At 43.6% G+C, this 20,124-nt stretch overlaps 1 protein-coding gene across 1 annotated transcript in view; it reads left to right on the forward strand.

Moving 5' to 3' along the window:
• FAM161B (FAM161 centrosomal protein B) overlaps window positions 1-20,124 on the forward strand; it is a 191,765-nt gene that overhangs the window by 105,772 nt on the left and 65,869 nt on the right. Inside the window, exon 7 of the mRNA XM_069637651.1 lies at window positions 12,813-12,912. Within this exon, the coding sequence (XP_069493752.1) occupies window positions 12,813-12,912 (100 nt within the window). The remainder of the gene's footprint in view (window positions 1-12,812; window positions 12,913-20,124) is intronic.

The raw sequence follows: 20,124 nt of genomic DNA on the forward strand, positions 1-20,124 counted from the left end.
TGTAGCATACTGTCACGATATGGAGACAACATTCATCAGACCATTGCCCCTCCACGCACGTCCCGCAGACACCTGGGCCCCCTACATCAACTATCTGCTAACAACCACAGACTGACAATGGACCAAAAAATGCAGCGAATCGCCCAACCTCTGTATAGACTAACAAATGTATTGCAAAATGATGCCTGTAAAGGAGACCACCTTGGGATCACGGGGGGGGGGGGAGGGGATCTTCGAACCGGACGCCTTTTTTGCATTTGCTGTATTTTTGTTGAATTTCAAAATTTCAAAAATAAAGTATTAACAAAAAAAAAAAAACTTGTCATTTCACCAGGATGGTCTGAGCCAAGGCCTGGAACAGTTGGAGCTCCAAGCCATTGTAATTGATATACCTAGCTTTCCTGGCAGCTGCCAGTACCTTCTCCTTTTGGCCATATTGGTGTAGAGCCACAACCACATCCCTGGGTTTGTTTGTTTATTGATTTGTAGGGAGCACCAAACCCTTAGGTAACTGGGCGCAACAAAAGGTACAAGGATACTTAAAGCTTAGTTACACAGAGAAAGATCCAGTGAGGCAGAAGGCTAAGTACAAAGAAAATACAAGCAATTGCAGAGAGGCATAGGCTGATACATGGGTTAATGAAGCAGGGTTAGTCAGAGGGATCATACATCGTTGGAGCGCAGCCAGTTAAGAGTGTTGCGCCTAAAGCTGAAGTAGGACTGGTCTAGCCCCGGCTTTGGATGACCACCTGCTCTTTCACTGGCCCCCCTGTTTCCTCACTCGAGTTCTCCCTCTGGGGATGGGCCCTGTTCGCTCCCAGGGGCCATTTCACGTTCTTTTTGCCACAGTCTGTAGGTTGGCCTCCTGTTTTTCTTTTTTTAGGATTATGGGCTATTTGCGCGTCCTTATTCTCCTCTTGGGACATTGATTCAGTTTTTACTAGTAAGGGAGGGTCGAGACCCCTCCTCCTCTCGGGCTGTCCTGCCGCACTGCTTGGTCACCCCCAGACCCCTGCTTCGGAACCTCTAAGTTCCTCTCACACTGGCGCCTCTCCTGACTGTTCCTTGTCGGTCTGCATGCCATGGCAATTCCCTCTGCTTGAGCACCGTAGGGCCAGTAGGGGTGAGCCTCCTTGAGTGCCCCACCTAATGCTACACTAAGGCCCCAGTGGCCATGTCCATGCCTCTCAGGGACCAGTTGAGGGCCCACCAGGGTCCCCTCAAGATCCATCTCCAAACTTGGTGGACACTCAACACTCCAAACCCCCTCTCAAAGTGCTGTAAATCGTTTTTCCGAGTGGGCTAGGGGTAGATCCCCCCCCCCCCCAGCCCTCATGCCCCTGTTAGCAGGGTCCTTCCTGAAGGTAATTCATTGTGTGCTGGATCAGGCTCCTCTTAGGTGTCCCCAGGAACAGTTTTTCCAATAACTCAGGCTGTTGGCTGCAATCGCAGGCCTCCGCCGTGCTCCCGTTAGGCCTTCTGCACTTGGTGCTATCAGGCGCTGCTGCCCGCAGCCTCTCACCTTGAGATCTGATGTGTGTCCCAGGACCGGGCCGCATCCACCTGCTCCTGCTTTTCCCAGAGGTCAGCCCTGTGCCGCTGCTGTGTCTTGGCATGGGGGGGTGTGGAGCCCCCTCGGACGCTCTCTTCTTGGTAGCAGGCACCCGGCAAGCTGCCCGGTTTGACCCCTGGTATTGCCTGCCCGCTCTGACACCAGGGGGGCGCGACCGTAACGGCCTCCTCACTCCCTGCAGCACTCTCTGTGCAGGGCCGTAGAGCGCTCCTCCCAGCACTTGGGCAGCCAACCACAGGGCGTCTGCTGCCTCTCCGGGCCTGCTACCCGCTCTGCTCTGGCTCCTCGCAGCACCAAGCCCCTGCACCGCCCGTCTTCGGCCAGGCTGCCGCACAGTTCCACCAGCAATGTATACGCTGCTGCTGGTTCATCCTCAGCTCTTATGCGAGTTCCCTGCATAGGGAAGGATTCTTTAAAGATATTCCTTTGTTTTTTGGCACTGGGAGTATGAGAGCTCTGTGTTTACTCTGCTCTCCACCCGGTGGCCATCTTGGGAGTCTCATGATCATACAAATTTAAGATGAAACATCAGTCAGAGAAAGTTAAATAAGGAGGGATGGGCCATGGATGAAACCCTGTATCTACCGCACAAAGAATAAAGCAAGGATGCATGTTGGCATCTATATCCTTTCATCTATATATGGCCAATACAATCATATTTACCTTTCTATGGGTACTCCCTCCAAAACTAGGAAATATGGTAGTCAACAGATTAGCTTATGCTGATGATATAATAATCATTGCCACCACTTTGTTTGGCATTCAAAGAGCATTTCATCAAATCCAAAACTATTCCTATTCTAAGGAGCATGAAATACAAATTAATGTGGATGAAATCAAAGTATGTGCTTTGGATATGAAAAGGCCAAAAACGGGCATATTGATAATATTAACATAGAGATACTTCAAAGTATTAAACATATGGGCGTTATTATTGGTGATCGATTTAAATTAAAACATCATTGGGAATTGTAAGGGTGCAGAAGTAAGGCTCAGACACAATGGTGGCATAATTTTGGGGACAAACCTTTGTTGAGCAAAGGGTTGGTAAAATGCCTCTCCCTAAAGCTAAGAGAGGTTTCCCTGCTTCAAAGAAAGCTAGTGAAATGTTGAGAATGTCCAAAACGAAAAAGTCTGTCACTGTTGTGTCTCAAAAGTCTATCTCTGTCTCTAACACTAATAACTGAAATTAACTGTGCAAGGATGATCGCTTCCCAAAGTAAAGTGTTCATGGTAGTTCCAACCAACAAAAAAGTTCCCAGTCTCTCGGGTAATCAAAACAGATGAAATTAACAATGTTCACAAATATAACACTCCAAGGCTAGGGTCGTGCTGCTTTCACCTGGACTTCTTATTCTACTTTTCTTCCTTTTGGGATCCTGAGCCCCACATGCTCCTAGGTAAATGTCACTGGGCAATTCACAAGGATATGCTTCTCAGAATCTCTGTTCTTTATCCCAACAACTTGGCACACTTCCCTACCAAGCATGGTATTCCTTCTAATTAGTCCTTTTTCCGTTCCAGGATTCTTTGACCACTCACTCTCAGACTTGCATTAATTAGTCCACTTCAGTTCCAGGGTCTTGACCCTCTAATTCTCAACCTCTAATGTGGGTGCAGGTCACTGGCTCGCAATATTCTGAATGTCTTTGTTTACTCTCCTGCCAAGCAACTGTTCTCTCATGGACTATGGACTATCTCTCTTTCTCTCACAGGGTCCCAGACCCTCTTATTCTTCATTACTTTACACTTTTGTCTCTCATATGGGTGCAAGTCCCTGAAGCTCACTGTAGTGTTGTATCCGCTTGGTTTACTCCCCTACCAAACATGCAACTCTTCCTTGTTTGCTTCTTTTACATTCAGGGTCCCAGACCCTCTAATTCTCGGTTTCTTATATGGGTGCGGGTCCCAGACTCACGATTCATTATCGTATCTGCTTGGTTTATTCTCTTGCCAAACATACAATTCCTCTTTCTCTAGCTTGGTTATTCTCGGGGTCCCACCCTTTTATACTTTTACTTCCATATGGGTGTGGATCCCAGACTCGCAATCTCCTCTCAGGGTCCCAGACCCTCTCATTCCAGCTTCTGCTTTCACCCCCTTGCTTCCCCGGACTTCTAGTACCCCTCGGGTAACCTGCATACTGTCCCGGGGTAAAGCTTCCACCTAGCAATTGGAACTGTGTACCACTGTCCAGAAGAAGGGAGTCATTCTTCTGAACCAAGACGATCCACCTTTTTAGTTTAGTATTTAGCGTAAGGGACAGAAGCAGGGTTTTGACACAGGGCGGTGGACTATTGATTTGCACAGACATTCTGGCAGCTCTCTTAGTATTTTAAGTTGAGGCAGTGCAACACCTCTTAGTTGGGGAAAGCTAGGTGTTCACTTTATTGTCTGGTATAAATAGAAGTTTATGCCAACAATCATGCCACCCGTGTCTCAAGCCTCCTCCTTCTACACCATTACATTAGGTACAGTTAAACATCAGTTGTAGTGCAAATCATGTGTATCCAGTTTGGTAAATAAAGTATCAATATGAATATATATATATATATATATATTTTTTTTTTAATTTGTTTTTTGATATACATTATACCTTACTGTGAGAAACCAGAAGGTGTCTCGCCCGCTAGTCCTGTGGAGATCTGTCATCCAGGTGGCCATAGCTTTTGGATCCAGTTCCAGGGGGTGGACCAGTGCGGGAGGATCATCTGGGTGAGGGGTCTTTGGGGTATTGGAGTGGGACACTGCATGGTGAGATGCGGTATCCCCTTTCCTGTAACACCTTTGCCCCATCCTACCCAGTAGGATATTTAGGATCTCTACCCCCATCCCCTTTTACAAAACAAACACTTTCTCACTGACAGCCCGCTCTAAGGGAAAACAGACCAACACCCTAGCCGTGTTACTGACATGTCCCAATACTACGGTCAGGCAATTATCGACAATCACTCACACCCGACTTCCACTACACTTCCCCACACAGATAAAAGGCAGAGCACACTCTGTGCGAGGCAAAGCACACGAAGAAACAGCAGTTCCAAGATGGTAGATTAACGAGAGGAGAAAAACGGCAAAGCAGAAGGGGGTCGCAAGGAGAGAACTTCCCTTGACCTCTTCGACAAGGAACCGTTATATATAAAAAAATCATGAAACCAGACTGAAGAATCTTGCATTGTGTGTCGGAGGTACCCAGGGGCCCTTGCGCGTTAGCAATCAAGGCAGGGAGAATCTCCAGCCACCGTGGTATGGTCCTTGGCTCCAAGAACAAATCCGCTTTAGTGAAAGCAACACAGCCAGTGAGTTGGGGAGGCCGATACAAGACCGGTCTGTGTTGAAGCCAACGTTGCAAGCAGCAACATTTTATGGCGAGCGCCGGAACAAACATTGTTAAAACGCGTGTGATAAGAGACGCAAATGAAGTTAAACTACTGATGAGTGATTGAACTTTAAAGCATGCTACAATACGTTTGACAGAGTGCTCCGGCCCTGCGTGGGTGCTCAATCGAAGGCCTCTGTAAGGTACCCAGCTGATAAGTGATAAAAGTAGATGAATTTGGTACGAGCCCGATGGAGGGAGATCAAACGAATCAAGGTGAAACAAAGTGGTCCTGCGACGGGTCAAGTCAAACCCAGCGCATATGCAAAAGTCTTTGATTTCGATAAAGTAGAGAAAGTTTGGAAAAGTGCATGAATTTGGTCCGAGCCTGACAGAGGGAGATCAATTGAAAGCTTTGTGTTACAGTGGGTCTGATCCTGGCGGAGGGGGGGCCCGGGGTGAATAGAAAATCACCCAAGAAGTTATACATGAGAATCCTGAGGAGAAAGGAACAGAACATTTGAATGTTTGTTTGTCGCATCAGGCCCTCTGAAGTTAGAGACTTTGAATGGCAAAGCGTCTTTGACATTGAAGGGCCCGATACTGAGATTTGAACTGCATCATCGTGCTAGAGAAGCCAGAGACTTTGCTAAGCTCGAGAGTGCCGCCTTGTCCCGTGCTGAAACGTGGGGAAGGAAGGGCAACGGCATGAATATCCTGACCTATCATTTCTTGAACACTTTTCTTTTGAATAACGTTGTTTCCCACACTATTTGTATTTAGAAATAAGGATTGGCAATAGGTTTATTGGTATAGGCCCTTTTATTTTGACATGACACCACTAGGACTGCGTTATTATTATCTGATGGTCGTAGCTTGCTCCCATTTTTAGAGAGTAAGTATTAGATAGTCGTTTTTCAAACCCGAATGAAGTTCAATAAACACCCTTGAACTGTGATCACTTGTGTCTGTCTTACTGTTTGATACCATGCCTTCCGTACATGCACAAATTATAACATTGAATATAAAAAGGAAAAAAAAACAATTAAAATAATTATTTCATTATCTTTACATCACATTAAAAACCCTTCTAAAATACCAATTTATTACACAAACGCCTAAGACCTGTGAAAAACATGCAGAAAAGACAACCCATTTAAATAGGTCTATAGTATAAAAACTCAAACAATTCCTAAAAATATTGTATCCTCAACTCCAAACACATTCTTTACATAGACAACAGTAACTCACCCCAATGCCAATTACCCGTTGTACATCATTAAACATTTTTATCAAACGTTTCACTAAAGCAATTAGTAGTGACACATGTTCAGTTGTCATCAATCTCTGTCATAAATCTGGAGTCACAACTGCAGTAATAGATGGCACAAACAGGCCTAAAAAGAATATATGATACGAAACAGTCGCTGTGCATACCATAACCAAGTGATGGAGGGTCTTTAAGCAATCTCATTTGCAAAGCCTACAATGATTAAGTTCCTTTGGGATTCCCAATCGAGGACCAGTGATTTTCATTGCAGGAAGGCAATTGATCCTACATTTGAAATACCACATACAACACCTCTGTGCTGGAAAATGACTTGGATACAGCCTACCATTTTTGTTGGAACATAGAAGATCTTCCAAATCTGTTAGGTTTTCCCAACGCTTTCTTTTCTTTTTCATATCGTATGATTCTGAAATTAGCATATCTGTGTCCTGCATGAACTGTAAGCAACACTGCTTAAACATACTTAAAAATATTACCTCCCTTCTCTGTCGTCTCCCCGAGGTATGTACCTAAATGTTGAGGAGTCATGTACACCATCTTCTTGTATGCAAACATACTTTTCTTAAGATATTGAGCCCACCACGATTGTAAGTCAAGTTCCATATATATGGCACTCACGGCTGTAGATTTTGGAAGGAACAAAACTTCTTTCAAGAGTCTGCCTTCTAGCTTATCTAAATAATTTCTAGAAGTTATCACAACAAACTCCACCCCATATAGGACCATAGGAGGGACATTTAGGCAGTAAAATTCAATCAATGGTGAAAGTGAATAGGAACCTATTTTAATTACCTTTATCAAGGTAATGCATGACCTAACCTTGGTTTCCATGCTCAATTTCTGAGTTTTTGAACTGTCGGCCACCGAAAAGAGGAAGCCCAGGTATTTAAATGCCTTTACTTCCAACACCTTAGACTTATTTATGGACCATGCTTAGTGTTTCCTGTTACTTTTCTTGCGTACATTTAGCAATGAAGGACTTTGCAGGGTTAATCGTCAATTTATTATCGCCTAGGTATGCAGCAACTCCATTCAGAGATCGCTGCATACCAGCCGATGTAAAGATTAATAAGATTGGATAGGCTGTACAAGCGATACTATTGATTCTAAGTCCTTTGCATTTAGCAGGATACCTTCCCCCAACTGATACTCGTGTCCTACAGATCTGCCAAGTAAAAGTTAAACAGGGTAGGGGCAATTATGCAACCTCGGCGCACTAGTATCTCCCTAGAAATATCCCCTTCCGTGTTCAACCTAACTCTTGCCACACTATTTTTAGAGTATAACAATTCCAGCATGTTTAATAATCCAGCATCGATACGCCATGATCTCAATTTCCTCCACAGCATACCTATGTCTACACTGTCAAATGCGGAGGAGTGGTCAAGACCTGCAATGTACAAAGATCTCCCAGTGCTGCTCCCCACTTGTACCATACCATAAGATCAGACCACTCTCTAAGGTCCCAATGCTCTTTCTATATCTGGCCTGTAGGGGACTGAATCTATGTATGTGCTAGGCCCACCTAGTTAATTCCTGTAAGACCAGAGATGCAAGAATCTTTGACTATTCAACAAGGAAATAGGTCGATAGCTGGTAGGATCTTCTCCTTGGCCATTCTTAAAGATGGGTATAAAAGTAGAATTCCGCCAGTCGTCCGGACAGTTACCGGATTTTTTGAATAAACACCCAATACAGGATATCTGCCCATAATACTTTCCTGTTTTTCAAGAGACAGTTGGTCATTCCATCTGAGCCACAAGATCTAGAATCACTCAATTGTTCAATCATCAACTCAATATCCATCTTGTTAAAATGTGGAGTCCAGTGAGTACATGGCATGCTCTTTTCATTTGACATAACCGTCAATTTAGCAGTGGTCAATTAAGATGCCGTGACTCCATACCTATTGATGAACAATTGAACCCAGGCACCTTCTGACACACAAGAAGACTGGTTCTCTATTTGAGCAGCATGCACGTGGTTGAGTTTCCAATATCGATCTCGCATCCCTTTTTACTATACTCATGAATACATCTTGAATATGTATTTGGATTTATATTTGTATGATTATGAATTTAGACACTTTCAATAAACATTGTAGGAGGTATATTAAGTGTTGTCATGACCTTAGAACAAAAAGCTAATTATCAACACCTAATAAATAAGAAAGGCACAATTGAATTCTTGAAACGTTGTCCAAAATATTCAAGATGTGCAGACTATGTGGACCATTTTCCATCATAGGTACTGGGAATATGGTAAATGAGATTTAGATATAATCTCTTACAATGATATGAACTGTTAGGAACTAAAATGTATTTATTTTATTTATTTATTGTACGCTTGTTAGGCGCTGTTATAGCAAGTACATATTGTTTCAAAGCGCCCACAGGGCAAAGGGCGGGAACAAGGGAGTGAAACACAATAAAAACACACAAAACAAAAAAGGGAAATAAGCTGAATGGAATTGTCTTGTGTTGCATTAAACATGATATTGATTGTGACTTATTTTAAAAGAATAAACCTAAAATTCCTGATTTGAATTAAACGACTTCAAGAGTTATTTTGACTTTTAAATGCAGTATAAAAATGTTCATTGATTGTAATATTGTTAGAAGAATGTAACTATTAAGACGGATTTAAATGTATTAATTGTTTTTGAAGTTTTAATTTGATTGGATTAAGTTTGCCTAGGTAATTTACAGTTTACTAGCATGCTAGATAAGTCCTCTTGGCCCATGTATTCCAAAAGATATCGATGGACCACTATTTGGCAAAATTGTCGACGCAAGAGGCAAATCTGCATAAGCACTGCGATAGAAAGGGTAATGAGAGAGGAGAAGGGTTTCTTGAAAGGCCCTTTTAGAGGCCAACCTCACTCAAGATCCCTAAAAAAGAGGCGCTGAATGTCTCCATTAACACCACGGAAGGAGGATATCGTGAAGTTGGAGCCATAAGAGGTTGTGCTTATGTGGAACCACAGGTTGTTGGACAGTCCCAATTTGATGTCACTATTAACAACTAACCACGAGATAACGCTTGCTCCATGGGCTCCTGGAACACTTGGGGCTTTGAACATTTAGCATCGGATCAGGACATTTGTGCTGCGAAATTAGACATTAGTCTCCAGGAAACATGGTTGAGACAAGCCACATTCCTGGATGGATATAGTGCCTATCTAAACCCAGCTCACAGTGGGGGATGGGCCATCCTTGTTCAGGTCTTTTGGTTTTTGTAAAAAACAGGACTGGTTTGACTGTAATAGAAGCCTTGAACCCAAACTTGATCCTCAAGGTTTTATATATGAAACTTGTTTCTGCATTGTCAACTAATTACAAATTTGGTGTGATTCTCAACTTATACTGGAAACCGATAGCTATAAGTGATACGTTGTTTTGAGAGCAGTAGTAGATGCAGTTGATAATTCTTATGTCCAAGGTAAGGTTTATTATGTGATAGTGGGAGGAGATCAAAATATACCTTGCATGAATGAGAAAGGAGACATTTTGGACGAGAATGTACAGTATCCCAGTAGGCGATTACAATGTGCTGCTTCCTAGTTGAGAACCATGAGGTTAAGGAATTTACATATGCTTAATGGTCAATCTAGAGGTGATACACTGGAGGATAGCTGAGGGGCAATGTGCTCGCCTTGTAAGCAAGACGACATGGAGCGACATAGGTTCGATCCCTGGGTCCGCGCTTAGAAACCTCTGGGTATTAAGCGCATTATAAATAACCTATCATATCATATCATACTCCCCCTAATATAACATGGTCTAATGGGACTCAATCGTCATTTTTGGACTATTTATTTGTCTCGTCTAATATTTTTGAGGAGACAGTGGAATTTATAATAGTCCTAAAAGATAAGTGATCATGCTCTTTTAAAACTTTCTTGGGGTGACAAACAGTTGACTACAGCTAAAAAGTGGGAAGTCAATCTTGAGGTTTCACATGGGAGAATCTGAGTTTGATTGAAACCTTGCGATATTGCCTCCCTATTAACTAATTTTACCATGCACTGGGATGAGCAAACAGACATAAATTATGTACCTTTTATTGATTGAATTGGTGAGACCAGAAAGGGTAGGTAAACAGCGGCTCCTCTCCCAGATTCAGAGGCAGAATGAGCTAATTAAGGCTGTTCTCTGAGGTAGTGAGAGTGGGGGGAGATCTCTGAATCCTGGAGATCAGCCATTATTGTTCCTAGTTTTAAGAAGGACAATAGGATGGACCCCTCAAACTAGCATCCGATTGCCCTTTTGGACGTGCTGGGGAAGCTTTTTGCGACCTTACTTTTAAAATCTTTGAGGAAATGGACAGAAGAATCGAATAGGTTAGATCAGCACCAATCCGGCTTTGTCCAGGGTGTTGGAACAGAATTGAATTTGTTCCTGCTGAACATTTTGAAAGGAAAGGCTCTAAAAAATCATATCTATTTGGCATTTGTAGACCTGAGAAAAGCCTTTGATAGTGTAGATAGCAACTTGCTATGGGCAAAGATGGAGTCCTGGAAGTGCCCAAGTGATCTATTTGCAGCAATACAAGCTCTTTACACCACTATGAAGGTTCAGATTGGGCGTATTGCACAGGGACTGCTAACTAAAGAGATATTCACTTGTAGGGGCTTAAAACAGGGATGTCCATTGGCCCCTACTTTGTTTAATCTCTTTTTATCAGATCTGAAGGATAACTGCAATCATATACAAGCTTTCCCCCTGGATGTGAATGGCCAGAAGGTATCTAGAGTTCTCTATACGGATGATCTGGTGTCACTGGACCAGACCCCTGAAAGGCCTTCTGAGGTCTCTGGTCGAGCTGGAGAACTATATGAAAAGAAATGGCCTGGAGATGAATGCGGAAAAAACTACCATTCTGGTCTTAACATCTAGGTCTGGTAGACAAAAACGGGCATTTAAATGGCACTTGGGGGGGGGGGGGGGTTCTATCCCAGGTTCAATCTGTGATGTACCTTGAGGCCTGAATAAATGTTAGTGTAGCGGATACACTGAGGTTAAAAGACTTGAAAATAAAAATGAACACAAGATATGGTGAATTTTCCATACTGCCACTTCTGACCTTTTATAAAACTATGGTTATGGCCATTATGATGTATGGTGCGGAGGCCTTTATGTCCACCTCATGGAAAACATGGGGTTCTTTTGAAGGTTTTTTCTGAAGGAAGCCCCTGAGGCTTCCAACGCATATCCCGGTTGCGGTGATTAGGTATGAGCTGGGCCTGATTCCCATGCATGCTATGAAAATATGAAAGTCACGTTCATTATTTAGAAAATGTATGATGTCGTTCGTCCAAGATCAATCCATATCAGATCTTGAATCGTAAAGAGGGCAAAAGAGATGAGGAGTTGATGGATCAATGATTTCGAGTGTGTGAGGGATTACTTGAACTCCTGGGAACCTCTAGAGAAACATTGCTGTTAAGCCCGAGGCAAATTGAGAAAAAATACTCTGGGAATATGACTGGATTGTGACTCTGAAAGAGAGAAATAGCTATGCGTCTCAAATACAGCAGAGACATTAAATTAAGGTTTACGGGAAAGTCACCAAATATCTGGCTCAATTTCCTAGTGTGTGGTATAGAGATCAATTCATGAGGCTACGATTCAATATACTACCCACTAGGTACATTTTGAAGAGATATGGGCTGGTCCCAGATGCCTTTTGTAGATTTTGTGCTTCTAAAGGGAAGCATGAATTGTTAAAACACATCATCCTATCTTGTACTGCCTTTACCACCACAGTGCAAACTCGCCTCATTGGCAATCTTATTCAAGGCAGATATTCCCTTGAAGTAGAAGCGATATGGGTGTGGATTTTAGCAGATGAAACTCATTCTATCATTTTTTGAGTGATCCAGCTGTTGAAGGCAGCTTTCGATTGGAAGTCTGTTGAAAAGCAGGTAGAGTTGACAGCAGGGATTATATGTATTAAGGCATTCAGAATAATTGAGTAGGAGTATCTTTGGTATTTAAAAAAGAAAACTTTGTTTTGTGGTGATAGAGGAATGGATTGGATGACTGTAGGGTAGTTTTTTAGATTTTTTTTAAAATGTTTTTTAAGGAATGAAATGTGATGTATTTTTACCAGATAAAGGGTTGTAATAAACTGTATATCTTAAAAGAATTAAAAATATACATTTTACATATTGTTCGTTTTTAATATTTGACTGTTTGTAAACCAAAATACATCATGAAAAAGTAAACAAACTGAGTTGGGCAAAATGATGCCAGTAATGAACACAAGGCAAGGACAGGTGTACTGATGTGGTGGTATTCGATGGTGGGGCACAGCATCCTTGATTTGGTTTACAAAGGGCTGGGGCAATCGTATTGATATAATGTTTGAGGGGGGGCAGTAATATAAGTGATCATTTAGAAAATATCCAAATACATAAATAGATGCATGATATGTACACAGGTCTGGTTGTAATAAATAATGATGGGTTTCACAGACCATATACATGCCTTAATCAGTTGCATCAAACTTTCTTTTACTAAAGTCTCATATATTTTCATATTTTCACTCTGGGCACTGTGCAATGAGCATGTATCCAAGAATTGCTTATTACCATGTGATTTGACTCACAACAATATGTCATTCAGGCAGAACGACCAGAAGAGATCAAAAGAATACAAGTTGGAGCTCCAAGAGATGAAAATGAGAGTTCGGGACAGACCATACCTATTTGAACAGGTGTCAAAGGTAAGAAAATGAATATTACGCTACCCTATACCCTTTCATTTGCAACATTTACTTTCATGGGACGTGTGCTAAATCACACTTCTAGAATATACCCTTTCAGCAGCTGAAAGTTATGGAAAAATGCTGGTGTCTTTTCTCTATTTTGACTGTTTTTTTGCTAGTTTCAGTTTTGTGTTGTCAGCCCAAAGGACCGCCTTCCTCATACCTGTAATCTGGATGGTTACAGTAGCAAGTGACACCTCTTTTGTTTTTCACTGTCATAAAGAAGATGGAGACAGTCAACTCATAAGGGGTAATGGTGGGCAGAGATGTGTGTTATGCTGTGGCTTGCCACTCAAGTGATTTAACATTAGAGCTGAAATTTAGACAAGTGTGACTTATTCACTCTGAGTTATTTGTACTGTGAGGAAATCATGGTGATAAGAAGTAAGACAGACACAAGTGATTGCAGTTCAAGGGTGTTTATTGAACAATGAATTCTGTATGCAGGGGGGAAAAACGCCTATTCTAAACGTAAATCTAAGATGGGAGGAAGCAGCGACCATCAAATGAAAAATAAGGCAGTCCTAGTGGCGTTGTATCAAAATAAGAAGGGCCTATACTAAGAAACCTATTGCCAACCTCACAACTAATACCAAAAAGAGGTGTGGGGTATTTCTCAAGAAAAAAAATAAGTGTTCTCAAATAATATGTCAGGATGCAGTAGCCTGGGTCTCCCTTCCCCACGTTTTGACCACTGGGTAAGATGGGAGCTTGGAGCACAGTACAGTCTCTGGCTTTTCCAGCACGAGACGACAGTTCCAATGGCAGTTCTCAGGATCTTCAATGGCCAAGTCTCGTTTCCTTAGAAGGTCTCTTGCCTTCGGGGCCTGATGAGCTCAAAAAACCAAAAACAAAAGTTCCTTTAACAAATGAAAGTGTGTTTCAATGTCCGCTGGGTGGTGGGTTCACATGTGGGTACACCTCTTCTGGGCACGGACCCTTCTTGACTTCCTATTCACTTTACTCTCAAGTGTTACGGGATTCACTTCCCTTGCTTTCTCTCAATGCGGGATTCACGTCCCTTGCTTTCTAAGTGCTTGTAGATCAAAGCTTTTGATTTACAGGGAGTTTGCTCGACCCTCTGTATCACTTTGACCTATTTCGCTGGCCCTCCTACGGCCTTCTGGTACTTGTAGTTTCTCTTATATGGGGCTCGACCAGAATCTCTTGAATTAGCACCCATGTGGTGCTGCTTTCCCTCTGTAGCTGTTCTCCCCTTCACACTTTTAACAGTTCATTTAAAGTTCATCCGCTTTGTTTCAAAAATTGCCTATTGGTGATTCCTACTCAACACAGCCCAGTTCTTATCGATTCTCCCCTCGACTCACCGGCTGTGATGAACGGCTTGGCTGTTCCCTCTTTGAAGTCGAGGCCAGTACAACGGGCGCGGGAGCTCTCCTGGGTTCTGCTTATCGACATAGGTTTGCCCCGTGTACCGTTGACATCTGCTGCAGGACACTATTGTTTGCAGTCTTAGGTTCTCCTCCACGAAGGCTCTGCAGGTCTGGGATGAAAAGGGGAAGGTCACTTCTCTCCTCGCCACCCTCTCGATTCCTGCTGCCTTTCTCCTTCTCTTGAACTGCCGCGTGTTAGCCGTCTCCTCGTGCTGCCTGCCGTAGTCGCCTTGCTCAAACTGTGCTCTCTGGCTCCACCTTTAATCCCTGTGGGGAAGGGAAACGGCCGTCAGGTGTGTGTGATTCTGATCAGTTGCATGACCTTTGTGTTGTGTGAAAGTGTTCATGTTGGAAGGGGGGGGGGGGAAGTGGTTTTGAACGTCCTACGAAAAAGGATGGGGAAAAGGTGTTAAAAGAAGGGGGATACCGTGTCTCACACGTCTGTGTCCCACTCCCCAAGGACCCCACCCCCCCATCCAGGTGATCCTCCCTCACTGGTCAACCCCCAGCAATTGGATCCAATAGTGATGGCAGTGTCCTGGCCACCTGGCTGATAGATCCCAGGGGACTAGCTAGGGAGACACTTTCAGGATTCTCACAGTACTGACGTACCAATGTATATTTGTGATATAACAAAAGAGCTTAGTTTTAACCTTGACCTGTGTTAACCAGCTAGATTGCATTGCACATTGTTGTTGTTATTTATTATGGAAATAAATCTCTCTAATAAAGAAAAAACATGTTTTTGTTTTTAAGAAAGTCACCGGAGTAAATAAAATGCATAGTGGCATCACATTGTTTGTTTGTTTGTTTTCGTTTGTTTGTCAGTTCGTTCAGAGTTCATAAGCTTTGTTTCAAAAATTGCCACTTTGTGTTATAAATATATGTCGACAATCAAAAGTGCTCAAACAAATATAGTTAATGGATTGTCTATTAGCTATTAACCGATTCTTTATCATTTTTTCCAGTCTGCACAAGGAACACTCCCGAGCAATTTGTCAATACTTAGTTGATAACACAGACTGCAATTAACACCTTTCATTTAAGAAATGTTACCACTGGGTGAAATGCTGGTCAGCTTTAAAGGTGTGGGATTTATGTCTCTATTGTGCAAGGGTGGTGTTGCAGGGTTGTAACACTGCTGTGAGGCTTAGTGGGTATACATAGCTGTGGAAGTCTTCTGTGCATACCCTGGAGGTTACACATTAGAATCCCAGTGGTTGCTTTTATAAGTAAACCCTAGTTTTAGTTTGCTCCTTGAATTTAGATTTTCTTTAGAATGTACTGTGGCGGGTCAGAAGAAGAACACACTCTGATTTTCCATCCCACTGTGAATATTTATTAAATCATCATCATTTAATCATTTGTATAGAGCCTTTCACAATAGGTATGATCCCAACGCGCAGTAGGTTGAACACACTCAAGGGACCAATGCCCATGGTATGGGAAGAGGAACTAATATGCGTTGGTGAATTATAGCCAATAGGAGGATAAGAGGGGCTGGCAAAGTCGCTGCTAACCACTGTGAAGGCATCATGAAGCAAGACACAGACAGCAGATTAAAAGTAACAAAACTAAGGAAAGTCTGAAAGTTCAACTTAAAAGTGTGCCTGTGTCCAACACCTATGCTTGCCCTCACAACTAAATCTAAACAGTGTGTAGAGATGCCAATAATAAAAGTGATGGTGATCAAACAAAGTTCTGAGCTTCTTCCTGCTCCTAGCTTCCTTTTCAGCTCCCCATCCCCAAGTTCAAGAAGGTTCCACAATAAAGTCTCTGAATTACCATTGTTAAGTTCACAACAGTTCCACAAATCCTTGGGGCTCCCGTCCCCAAGTTCAAGGCAACACAGTTCCACAGAAAAGCATTTTGAGGATTCCGTCCTCAAGACACCATTAAAGTTAATCAAGTCTCAGGATTCCCTTCCCCAAGACTTCAACTTTCCAACCTCTGCTTGGCCTTTGTCTCTCAATGTTCAAAACAAGTCCAAAATTAACTTAACTTCTCTTCTGGCTAAGCTTAACAATTCATTCAGGGTACTCTTTCCTGGTTTGCTTTAACAAGGTCTTTGGCTTCCACAATTGAGAGTTCCCTGATCTAGGCACAGTTGACAGACCATATGGTCCACCCATTAGAGGTCGCGCAACCAGGAACCTTCGGCCTTTTAACCCACACAGGTCCTTCTGCTTTTGCTCCTGTGTGATTTCTTTCCACTCACTTGGCTTCTCCTTGTCAGCCTCTTAGATTTGCCACACTGTGTCACACAACGTGGACCACTCATTGGCCTTACCAAACTGTATTCACTTACAAGAGTTCATTTTATTTCACTCCTTTACCACCTTGCAGTCATGCTCTCTTGCAATCTTCTATTCTTGCTTTCTTGCTGCTTACTTGGCTTTGACAAAACAATGTTTGCAATTCATATGTATTTATCGCTTGTTGTAACTTTACTCATAAAGGTTTCATTCAGTGTGGTATTCAATACTTGTTACTATTTGCTTTGCCGTTTAAGTTTCACCCAACCCACGGTCTCAGGTTCATTTCATTTGTTTCATGGTCTTTCCCTTGTTCAGTGCTTGCCTTGCTTCCCCCTACAGGCCAGTGGAGTGCCCCGGTTCGAGTGACTTTCTCCCTTCACTCACTGGTTGTTGGCGGTCCCTCCGGGCAGCTAAGCTGTTTTTTTCAGCTCCACTCGTTGGCTATCTTTCGGTCGAGAGCTCTACTCGCTCTCCTGTTGCTTTTTGGCCCTCACCGTCTGCTCCACTCTGCTTCTGTGGATGCTGGCAGCTGCCTTTCTTCCTTCGTTTGCATCTCCAGCAGACTTTCTGTGACCATGGAGGCTCCCAAACTTGTAGTTCCCCCATGGCCCGCCTGCTACTGGGCACCACAAGTCCTTTGGGTCGTCTGCCAGCATCCTGGCTGCGCTGCAGGACCCAACACGGCTGCCCTCTCACAAACTGGACTCCCTGCTGGACTCTCCCATACAGTCCTCCCTGTTGGTCTGTGTGTTGCTGGTTTCCTCCCTTCTTATACACCTGCAACCACTTGACAGGTAGCAGGTGTGAGTCTTCAATTAGAATTGCCTGACTACAATTAGAGAGGCATGCCTGACCTTCACAATACTCTGCAGGCATCTTCCTTGTCTCAGTACTAGAGTGGTGAAATAGGTTACTAGTGTTCACTACTCCTAGTCGCCTCCTTTCTCGTTGCAGTACTGTAGTAGGTTGAATGAGGAACATTGAGGGGAACTGCTGTACAGTAGCCCATAAAGGCTGAGGGAGGGTTAGATGGATTCTCACAGGAAAAAGGGGGATACCATGTCTCGCGTATGGATACCCTTTTCCCAATCCCCAAGGACCCTCCACCAGGTGATCCTACCTCACTTCTCCACCCTCAGTGTTGTGATCCAAAAGCTTTGGCCTTTCTCTGGCCACCTCAGCAGAGGATCCAGGGTGGGTAAGAGTGAGAATACACTCAGGTTTCTTACACCACCCATGTCTAATTGGCATGTGGCTGGGTGGAAAGAGGTAGACTAGAGCAGAGCTGGTATGCAAGCGTATAGGCATTATGTGTGTAAGTACGGTTTACATTTTTGGCATGAAAGGTAGCTGCATACTGTTGTGCGATGTGTCTTTCGGGTTGTGTGTGTAAAAAGATGCGTGCGGGATGGTGGTCGTGCCTTCGGCTAAGTACCATGAGCATGGAGTGTGAAAGGTTTAAGTACATTGTCTACCTCTAACATTCGCTATAATCTGGGATACCTAGGGTTAATGTTAGTATAGCAGCTTTTATCTACATGCAATCAGCCTTTCCATAGCGGCTACTTTTTAGAGCACATATAGAACTTAGAACTAGCTAATTATGATACTGCTAGTTCTACATTCCATGAAATGGCCACATTCTACAGTTGCCTAGATTCAGAACAATGGCTGCAACAGGCGTTCACTTAGATTCGGTGTATAGGTTATAATTCAGCCTTGACTGGGTATAATGCATGGCAACATTCTACGTTCAGCTGATTTAGTGCCACCGTTACCTTCTTTAAATGCCCAGAATGCTGAGCTGGCTAGTTCTAAAGTCACAAAGGTTGAAAGCAGCTACTCTCCATGTTACAATGAGCAATGCCTTCGCAACCATTACAGTGGTCGTAATTTGTCGTACATGGCCACGCTACACAACCCATCCAAACGCACTACATAGGCTGCACTTGAAGCATTCCCAACAGAAGTAGATAGGCTATCTTCCTTGTATGTATAAGTGCAGTGTATATACTACCCCCATGAATACAGAGTGTGACGTATGGAGAATATATGGGCTAGCATCATGGCCACCCTTAAATCTTCTAAATGCAATGCTTTGGCACTCTTCACGCTTCTTCCAAATGTGATTGATGGGGTAGCCTACATAAATTGTCATGGTGCAAAACCTGGGCTAGCCTATGCAATACTTCTAAGTGAGATACATGGTCCTGCCTACACAATTCTTCCAGGCACGATAAAGGCTAACCTTTTCAGATCTTCTAAGTGCAATATATGGGCTTACCAGTAAAAGGCAAACCTACCCAAATCTTATAAGTGCCATACATGGGCTAACCTACACCTTCTTCCAAGAGCCATATAGGCTGGCCTACACATTTTCCAAGCGCAGTACCTGTGCTAATCTACACAATTATTCCAAGTGCCATATTATGGCTAACCTACATACAATTATTCAATTATTCCAGGTGAATTACAAGGGCTAACCTAGGCATTTCCTCTGTTCTTTGCATTAGATGACCTACACAATTCTTCCCAGTGCAAAACATCTGATAGCCTACATGATTCCTCCAAGTGCAATATGTTGGCCAATCTATACAATTCTATTAAGTGTGACATGTGTCGACACACACCATCTTCCGGGAGCAATACATGGGCCAGCCCACACAACTCAGAGGCACACAGGGGATTGGAGTTGTCCCAGGGGGCCGCTGTTGCCTCGGTCCAAGCTAGTTGCCTGGGCATGGCTGGTCACAGGAGTGGATGTCTTCTAGTCACGTGGCTGGAATCACATAGCCATCCGGTGACCACAGGACATACCTAGTGTCGCTAACTGGTGTCATTGGAGAGGGTGGTTGCAGGGGGAAAAAGCCATGTCTTGGGGGCCTTCCTGAAGGAGAGGTAGTGCTCTAGGGGGCAGATGTTGAGAGGGAGGGATTACTAGAGAGTGGGAGCTAGAACTGAGAAGGAGGAACCGCCTATTCTGGTAAGATTGAAGGGGTAGAAACCAGTAGCAGTGCAGAGCTGGATCCAAGGTTTCTGTTGGGTTGGAATCGTTGGTTTGTTTTGGAGGAATTCAGGGCCTGAATTGTAGATGGCACAATGGGTGATGCACATGGCTTTGAAAGTGATCCATCGGCTGATAGGAGTAACCTGAGGGCATGAGAGATGTGTTCTCGTGGGGTGAGGGCAAGTAGAAACCTGGCAGCAGAGTTTTGGACACGTTGGTGCTTTCTGAGCTGAAAGGCAGGGCACCTAGATAGAGGGATTTGGCATAATCTAGGTATGAGAGTGATGGCCAGAGTTGCTGAGATTATGTGCAGGTAGGAGAGATAGGGGAGCTTTGACTGAGATTGCAAAGGTGGAAATGCCATGATCTGGATACAGAGTTGATCTGGCGAGAGAGAATTAGGTCAGAGCTCTGAGTGTATCCAAGGTTCTTTACAGTGGAAGATGCTGCAGGTGGGGGGCATAGGGGCGGGCAGGCAAGGAGTGGGTTGGGGGAGGAGTGGTATCTTGCC

Source organism: Ambystoma mexicanum, chromosome 14 (genome assembly GCF_040938575.1).
Source record: "Ambystoma mexicanum isolate Mex_15411 chromosome 14, UKY_AmexF1_1, whole genome shotgun sequence".
Classification (NCBI taxonomy): domain Eukaryota; kingdom Metazoa; phylum Chordata; class Amphibia; order Caudata; family Ambystomatidae; genus Ambystoma; species Ambystoma mexicanum.